The sequence below is a fragment of the Lactuca serriola genome, chromosome 8, assembly GCF_051521515.1.
Source record: "Lactuca serriola cultivar US96UC23 chromosome 8, Lser_US96UC23_V15, whole genome shotgun sequence".
Lineage (NCBI taxonomy): Eukaryota > Viridiplantae > Streptophyta > Magnoliopsida > Asterales > Asteraceae > Lactuca > Lactuca serriola.
This window is the reverse complement of record NC_136415.1, coordinates 28,717,238-28,726,461: the sequence shown is the minus strand read 5'-3', so window position 1 is coordinate 28,726,461 and position 9,224 is coordinate 28,717,238. Positions and strand designations below refer to the sequence as shown.

Here is a 9,224-nt window from a genome sequence, read left to right as displayed (position 1 = left end):
TATTCTAGAAAAATAGCGAGTTTCATCCGATTAGAGATTTTGAGTGTACCCTCAAAATGCTTTAATCTGAAAGTGTTTCACAACTCTCACTAATCCAAGTATATCTATACCCCGAATTTCTAACAGAACCCCCCTTTCACTTTTGGAGAATTCCTTGTTAACAATATCAATTTTCAAGTTGGTCAAACAGTTTGACCTAAAAGTCAAACCAGTAAATATCTACAGCGGTTTGCTTGATTTTGTCAAACCTTTTATAGTCTTGTAGATGTCTATATAGATTGTTTTTAGCATCTTAACATGTATGAAAATACAAAAAACAGTTGGTTTCTTGTATGCCACGGCCAGCTGTTGAGAACAAGGTCACTACTTTGTCTGTCGAACTTCGTTAACCCTTTTGCCGGCACGCGGACCTCGTTGTTACATAGACCACAGTCGCCGCTTTGGCTCCTCCGCATCTCACACAATGGATTCTTCCCACCACCGGATACGGTGCATGTTAGCATTTTTCACGATTTTACTTGCAAGAACGAGCGCTGCCATCATCGATCTACAGTGGGACGTTGCAAGTGACGACACTCGCGGACCTTCACCCGCTGCTCAGCCGGTTATAACCATTAATGGTAAGTTCCCGGGACCTCTTATCAATGCCACAACCAACGATATTGTCAGAGTAAACGTCTTCAACAATTTAGACGAGCCCATGCTTTTCACTTGGTATGATCATTATATCCAAGACTCTTTAGAAGTTGATTTGGTTTCAATGATTCAAAGGGTTTAAGTTGATTTACTTCTTTATTATTTGCAGGAATGGGATACAACAGAGGCTTAATTCGTGGCAAGATGGAGTTTCTGGGACTAATTGCGCGATTAAACCAGGCACTAACTGGACTTACGCGTTTGTTGTAAAAGACCAGATCGGCACTTTCACTTACTTCCCTTCTATTAACTATCAAAAGCTTGCCGGAGGCTTCGGACCTATTAGGGTTAACAACCGTATCGTCATCAACGTTCCATTCCCAAAGCCAGAAGCCGAATTTGATCTTCTCATTGGGGACTGGTCTTTTAACGATTACAAAGACGTTAGATCGGGGCTTGGAGCTTCCACTGACGTTCCCGATATGATGTTGATGAACGGGAAATCTCCTTATGGGTATTCAAAGTCAAAACCATATGAATCCTTCACTGTTACAAAAGGCAAGTTAGCTTGTGGGTTACGTAATATTGTATCGACCTTTTGAGATGATTAACGTTTTGTGTTCTAAATGTTTAGGGAAAACGTATCGATTCAGAGTATCAAACGTCGGAACCATATTGAGTTTCAACTTCAGAATCGGGAAACACAAAATGGTTGTAGTGGAAACCGAAGGCTCGTACACCAAACAAATCACATTGGACTCGATTGACGTGCATGTCGGACAGTCGTATTCGGTTTTGGTTACAGCAGATCAAGATGACTCCGATTATTACATTGTTGCCACTCCGAAGCTCTTCAACACTACAGACGACAGCCCACTTGTCGCTAAAGGAGTCTTGCATTACACCAATTCGGGTTCACCCGTTGGCGGGTCTCTCCCACCCGGTCCTGATCCATGGGACATTAACTTTTCTGTCAACCAAGCAAGATCAATCAGGTAATTATAGAAATAACTATAAATAATAATTTTCAATTTTTCTGTCACAATTTAATCTTTGAGATAATTAACACGATGATTTGTTGAATCAGATGGAATTTGACTGCGGGTGCTGCAAGGCCTAACCCACAAGGAACATTTAATGTCTCGAATGTAACTTTATCAGAGACAATCATCCTTCATGGATCAGAAGCCATTATAAACAGGGTGTATCGCAATGTGGTCAACAACGTTTCATATATAAATCCTGTGACACCTTTGAAACTTGCTGATTATTACGCTAATGGGACTGGAGTGTTCCAAGTAGGTCATTTCCCAATCGACTCGGTGAAACCATTCGCAATGTATGGCGTTTCTGTGGTGGGTGGGGCTCACAAAGGGTGGCACGAGATTGTTTTTCAGAACGAGCTAACCCGAATGGATTCCTGGCATTTAGATGGATATGGTTTTTACGTTGTCGGGTATGAATCAAGAAAACTTATGAATTGTTTTTGTTAAGAATAAACGATAATAAATCACACACACAAGCTTCCTTATTTTGTTCGTCGATATCTATTAGGGTCGACGTTAGTTCTCAAATCACATTTTACAATTTTTTGTAAAGGATTTTAGATGTTCATGCATGAACATGTTTTTGCAGGTTTGGTGATGGAGAATGGACCCCCAAATCACGAGATACATATAACTTATATGATCCGGTGGTCAGGTCCACTGTCCAGGTTTACCCTGGAGGGTGGACAACGGTGTATGTCTTCCTAGACAACCCTGGAATGTGGAACTTGAGATCACAACTCTTGAAACATTGGTATTTAGGGCAAGAACTGTATGTTAGGGTTCATGATGATGATCCAAACCCTGCAAAAGAAAACCCTCCACCAGAAAACCTCCTTCTATGTGGTGAGTGTGTTGTATTAACATTGAACCTTTCAGTTTTTTTAACGCATACTAAATTCGAACATGGGTCAACTCCACTTTAGAATATTGATTTGTTGTGTTTTTTTTATTAATTTGAAGGAATATTCGGTGAGATAAAAGCACCAAGTGGTGCACCAGAGCCGCAACCGGGATGGTGATGAGGCCATGGCCGTTGTTCATGTGCATTTATCTTGTTTTGAAATGTATCATACAATATTCACTACTTTTTTTTATGAGAATAAATATTGAAGTTACCTTAATACGTATTCAAAAATGGTAAATTCTCGGTAATAATTCTTATGTTTTGTTTTGTTTTTTTTTTTTTTTTTTAATTTCCTAATGATAATAGCCATATGATTATTGAAAGAGAAAAGTTACAATTGTTCTAGATGAAAAGTATGAAAGCTAAGAACAAAAAAGAGAAGAATAAATACTCGTTAAGACGCTAAATCTTAATGGGCTAAAAGCTAAAAGGCTCATAAACAAGTGGGCTAACTACATATAGGCTAACATCCCTCTTCAAACTCACAATGCCACAACGATAAACATTGAGAGTTTGTCACACAAAAAATGAAACCAGGATGCCAACAGAGCCTTTGTAACAATATCCGCAAGCTGCAAGGTTGATGAAACAAACGGAAGGAATATGGTTCCGAGCTGAAAGTGATGACATGTGAAGTGACAATCAATCTCAATATGCTTCGTCCGCTCATGGAAAACAGAATTCTTCGCAATCTGTATCGCACTTTTGTTCTCACAATGTGGGGAGTAGGTGAAGAAATATGAACCCCTATATCCGCAAGAAGCCACCGTAACCAGATACTCTCACATGTAGTCACAGCCATAGCATGATACCCAGCCTCATTGGAAGCGATCTAGAGACAATATCTTGTTTCTTGTGTTTCCATGAAATGAGAGACTCTACAAGAAACACACAAAATCATGTGGTGGATTTATGATCATGACGATCGCCATCTCAACCAACATCATTATAGACACGTAATTCAAGAGAAGATGTCAAGGGAAACAAGAGGGTCTAAAACTAAGTGTCACGAAGATATCTCAGAATACGAAGAACAACTCCCCAACTAACAGACGTAGGAGCAGTAACAAAATGACTGATAACATGAATAACATGAGCAATATCCGGAGGGGTAACTGTGAGATAAACCAAACTTCCCACAACAGTCTGGTAAAGGTTTGGATCAGACAAAGGAACACCATCAGTAGGAGAATGCCATGCATTAGTTTCAAGAGCAGTATCTACAGTCTGATTGTCAGCAAACAATTATATTGTGTTACTATAGCACCTGGAAGATCCATTTCCACCTGAATGATTTTCCCTAGGACATCACTGAATACCTCTTCCCATAACATTATTAACAGCAAACAATTGTATTGTGTTAGGAAGCATTCTACAAACAAAACTAAGAAAATATATACATCACTATTATAAAGAATATGCATAACCTAGACTTGGAAGCAACCAATGTGATTAACTTAATGAAGTTGATATCATTGCTTATATCTACACCAAAACATGTGTAGTTTGGAGCAATATAGTGTATAGATCCCTTAATACGCTGCCATTGCCTTTCACTAGAAATAGGCACTCGAAAAAAATCCTTATACATACTCATTCTTTTAGAATATAAAAACTATCAAAGAACATTGTTTGTAGAGGACAAAGAAAAAGAAATGTACTACAATTGGGGAACAAAGACAAACAAATATATTGCATATGGCTTATAGATGAACAAAGAACACACAAATACCCTAATTTTACCACTACGAAATGGCTGTACATTCTAGATTATAGTTTAGAATGCACATTTTCAGTCCGGAACGTACGCGTGTCAGATTCCGGACTCAATGCCTACTAATAAACACCAACTCCGAAATGAACATAACTATTGAAGAATACAAAACCGGAATACACTTTTGCAATTCAGAACATAGAACATACGGGAGTAAGATTATGTACCCGAAACCTACCATCCACCACCTACTCCATAATGAACCCACTTACTCTAGAATACGATATTCCAGAGTAAGTGGTCATTTGACAATAATTATAAAAAGTTGGTTATTGTTATCAAAATTTTCATTTATATGGTTAATCGATTTCCCTTATTAAAACCATACATTCATAAAAGTTCAAAATTATAAGATGGCTTAATAACTTAAGACCAATTTTCATTTTTGTTCCAGATAAAAATATGTTTAGAAAATCCAAACATTATGTAATAATATGTAGAACATAAGTTAGATTGGGGAGAAAATAGAGTTATTCATACCACACTACTTCAGTCTTCAACCTATTATGCTATAGTTGCTACATGAAGAATTATACATATAGATAAAAAGATAGTTGCTACATGAAGAATTATACATATAGATAAAAAGATAGTTCCTTTAGGAACAGTAAATGGTTCTTATTAGAGCACTTCTATATTTTTTTTATTAGTAGTCAACGATACTGTTAATATTGTAAACGGCACCGTCTGTATGGGCCAATAAAAATGGGCTTGGTGTGTATACATACACGTTCCTTTTTTCATCAATTGCAAGCTAAAATCAGATCGTTCCCCACCCCTCCCTCATCCAATAACTTCCTTATCCTTTCTCAATCTTCTCTCAAACGATCATTACTCACACCATTGTTGATTTTCAATCCGGCTCCAACCACCTCTTTTCTCATGTCCACCGTCGCCAGAGGGTAGGATCGATTGTGATGTTTCCTTTCAGCCAGCTCCAATATCACATGGTTTTGAGTGAGCTCCATCGTCTCAGGGATGCTTTACCTGTTCCTTGAATGATCGTCTTCATCACAAGCTGCTTAGATTCGCCGATTGTCATCGATTTCTATTCACCATTGCAGCAACACAGCCTCCACTCTGATGCATCAAGGTAGCGACAACCCAACGACATAGGTTATTTTTGGTTTTACTGATTAGAGCGTCGGTTGTTTTTTGGTCGATTTTTTTCTTATTTTGGTTGATTGTTTCTCTCATTCATCTTAATCTGTTAATGTTTCATCTATTCACTTTATTTGATGTGGAGGATGCGTTTATTGAAGATGATATGACTTTTATTAATGAACGGTTCGACGGTTCAAAATTGTTGAATATTGGCTTGTACTTGAAAGGTCAAATATTAAAAGTCAAATCTAGATTCATAATTTACTGTGAAAGAATTGTTCAGATGTTTCTCAGTGCTTCATTATGTCCATAATTTGTTGATACTTCTTCATAAGTCAGATCGATATAAAAGTGCTTCAAAAGCATACAATATGTGTCATCTCATCAGTATTTTGGTTTATTTGGATTTTGTTCAGCCATATTTACATGATGTGAATGTCCCAAAAACATTTGCATTGTATATAAACATAAATATGTAAAGTTGTCCTTTACAAGATGTGAATGTCTCAATATATGACTATAATACCCTTCATTTGATTCTTATCTTTCAATAGGTTCATGGATGACGGATATACAAGCAATGTATATAGACGAAAACATGTTTGCTTGAAATAGCTCTAGACAAGGTAAACATGCTTCCATGTTATTTCTTTCATATCTAATTTAATTATTTGACTAATATTCAAACATATTTATTGATTAAATGTGTGAATGAAATTTTGTTCCTATATAAGTTGTGTTCATTGGGTTGATTAGAGGGTTAAATCATGGAAACAATTGTTTGCAACTAATTCCTTTCCATTTAGCAATACTATTTGGGTGTGCAAATCTCAATTTTTTGCTGTTAGATGAAACTTTGTGTGATTGTTTTAGTGATGTTTAAAAAAGAAATCTCGATATTTGTTGTGTACTTGTGTTAATACCATCTATGTTCATCAATAGCAACGTGATCCATGTCTGTAAAAATTAAGACTTTTTTAAGTTAGTGAAGAAAATAAGAGGTAAATTTTGATTTTTTTTTAATTTGTTTTAGTCTATTACTTGAAATTTCATTTTTTATTTTCATACTTTGATTCTTTGACATTTCTTAACTCAGGTTCGTAGTTGTAATTTAGGAATTCTTCCATTTGATAGTGCTCATGTGGGATCTATTAAACACCTCATTTCCATGATTTTCACTGTTCGGTTCTTTATGTATTGAGTAAGAAATAAACACCCATAATCCCATAAATAGCTTACGAGATTAAGTCTTTATCCAACTTAATCGCATTAAGTATAAAAAAAATAAAATAAATATAAAAATTGCTAAAATAGCAATATACTTTTCTCTGGTTTATAAATATGAGCAACATACTTTAGTTTTAAGTTTTATCCTATAATACCAACATACCTTTAATTCTCCAACCAATTTAATCAATACATGTTTTTTATGCCTTACCGAGAATGCAGACGTTGCATTTCTTCTGTCAACAGGACTGCCACATAATCTTACAAAAGGCAAATGACATATAAGCATTGTGAATGTCTAAGGTTTGAGGTTGTCTGTAGATCGCAATGCCTTATGCAAAGGAAGTTAAGATACAACTATTAAGATTAGTGGCGAAGCCAAGGTCAAAGTAAAAGGGTATTCCAATTCAGTTCCTCGCTTTCAAGTTTAAACCCAAATTCATTCGAAAGTTTGAGAAGTTTGTGTTGCTTATATAATAAATGTATAGGAGTTGTATTTCATGTTACGGTCGATGTGGGATAATTTTAGAATTATAAGAAACAAGTTGAGGGGATATAAGATAAAAACTAAAAATAAAATAAAATACACCCATGTTAAAGCCAAGATTCGAAATAGAGACATCCAAGTTAAAAGTTGAACATTTTACCACTTGTACAACTCGGTACTTGTGTTTAATTTTCACAACATCATAACATAATCGGTATAAAATCTGTATAATACTGTATAAACTCTTTTTATATTGCTACGAAAATAAAAGAAAAGAAATGTTAGAAAGAAGATTAGAGCTTTCAACCTTCAGAATAAGGCCCTATCACCATAACCACCTAAACCAACTACAACTTTTATTGTTATTTTGCTAAACATATTTATATTAAGGACCGCAACATAAACGAAACCTTCCTAAAAAATTTATACTATTGGAAATTTTTTGAGGGGCATCTCGGGATACCCCGGGATCCAATGTAGATCTCCCCATGATTAAGTTTGGAATTAGATCAAACAAAATCTGGAATCTTCAATTTTGTTCCTATATTGAAACATGGTTAGGAGATGGATCCTATAAACTTTGAAAAGTAACTCAGGTTAATTCATACATTTATTATTTGTTTGAAGGAAACTTGCAAGAAATAATATAATGGCTTTTTGGTGTGTGATGAACCCATTCCAGGCCAATGCAACATGGTGTTTATACGATCAAACACTTTCAAATATGATAATTAATAGGGTAGATTTTTCAAAGTATAACATCATAATTTAAAAAATAAAATGACATAATTGCCCCTAATATGAATTAGGTGGTGTTTGGCTAAGCTTTTTAAAACAACTTAGTAGGTTCCATACCACTATAAGTTAAAAAAGTGTTTGGATGAAAATAACTTATTCCGTTGGGGAACCTCTAATAAGTCATTTTTTCATAAGTTACCATACACTTACTTATTAACATATAAGCTAATAAGCTAATAAGAAAAAAGTTTTTTTTTTTTGCCAAACACCCCTTTACTCTTACTTTTTTATTTACATATCTTTGTTTTTGCATTTCTTGGATTTACATCTTACATTTAGTTTCCTGTGAAAAATTTTATACAAAGAAACATTCGGTCTTTGTACTCTACTTGCTGGAATATTGATGTAACATTGGGTCTTCGAGAAAAATATTTAGAACCTCTCTATACCAAGAAAATGCTAAAAATCCAAGGTGAATTTAAGCTTTTCATGCTCATCGTTGCCTTAATAAGCAACAAAATCGTCATTTTTCTGACTAGGGTTTTGGAGATCACAACATATGTTGTGAACCCTTTGTAGCTCAAGAAACCTCAATCATAACACTCAGATACCCAAATCAACACAAGAAAGTAGCCATCAAGATCTAAGGGTCGAGGTTAGTTTATCCTTCCATCTTCATATATACAAGACTTCTCATAAGGTATTCAACTTTTCTCTGAAATACTCTCTTCGCAACTTGTTACAGGTGAAGCGGACAACTAATTGGACAATCCTCCCATCATATATAATACCTCAACCCACCATTCTGACCCATGCGGAGCGGGGGCTCCTTACTCTCTCTCTCTCTCTCTCTCTCTCTCTCTCTCTCTATATATATATATATATATATATATATATATATATATATATATATATAAACAATCTTAAAATGTGTAGCTAAATTTGTAAATTTCAATCGGAATGATATAAAAAAATTATTTTTGTATTTTTGCGACAATATTCCATAATTTTTTTAGTATTATCTTTAAACAAAGTTCACCTACTGATTACCAACCGATGTTAGAATTTAAGTTATAATTCAAGATTCGGTATGAGAACCCTTTTTAAAATCTGTGATTTCGACCTTATTGTATGGGATATCACGAAATCTGATTTGGGATAATCCAAGAACAAATAGAATTTGAATACATGCCTTTTACAAATTATGAAACATAGAAATATCTTGCAATTGATTGTGTTTTTCCAAAGATAACTTGCAGAGAGAATAACAGCTATCGTTCTTTCGTATCTCAACTTGTGCAACAT

General features: G+C 35.0%; 1 protein-coding gene and 1 long non-coding RNA gene across 4 annotated transcripts; both read left to right on the top strand.

Annotated features, from left to right (window-relative positions):
• Positions 1–409: 409 nt before the first annotated feature.
• On the top strand, positions 410–2,649 carry LOC145069450 (monocopper oxidase-like protein SKU5). Its single transcript, XM_079016386.1, has 5 exons — positions 410–714; positions 806–1,194; positions 1,271–1,631; positions 1,724–2,092; positions 2,272–2,649. The coding sequence occupies exons 1-5, from the start codon at positions 464–466 to the stop codon at positions 2,606–2,608; spliced, it is 1,707 nt and encodes a 568-aa protein (XP_078872512.1). The 5' UTR covers positions 410–463; the 3' UTR covers positions 2,609–2,649.
• Positions 2,650–5,115: 2,466 nt separating this feature from the next.
• Positions 5,116–8,916, top strand: LOC145066064 (uncharacterized). Of its 3 annotated transcripts, none has more exons than XR_013688621.1 (4): positions 5,116–5,456; positions 6,022–6,093; positions 6,941–8,574; positions 8,665–8,916. It is a non-coding gene; the product is annotated as an uncharacterized LOC145066064 (long non-coding RNA). The 3 variants fall into 3 exon arrangements; XR_013688620.1 differs by having other exon boundaries at positions 6,917–8,574; XR_013688622.1 differs by having other exon boundaries at positions 5,117–5,456; positions 8,459–8,574.
• Positions 8,917–9,224: the final 308 nt, after the last annotated feature.

Bases quoted from the DNA above. Each gene is read 5' to 3' on its own strand.
- LOC145069450 (XM_079016386.1), top strand. From the start codon at position 464: ATGGATTCTTCCCACCACCGGATACGGTGCATGTTAGCATTTTTCACG. The intron at 715-805 runs GTATGATCATTA...TATTATTTGCAG, and splicing joins GAGCCCATGCTTTTCACTTG to GAATGGGATACAACAGAGGC. The intron at 2,093-2,271 runs GTATGAATCAAG...ATGTTTTTGCAG, and splicing joins TATGGTTTTTACGTTGTCGG to GTTTGGTGATGGAGAATGGA.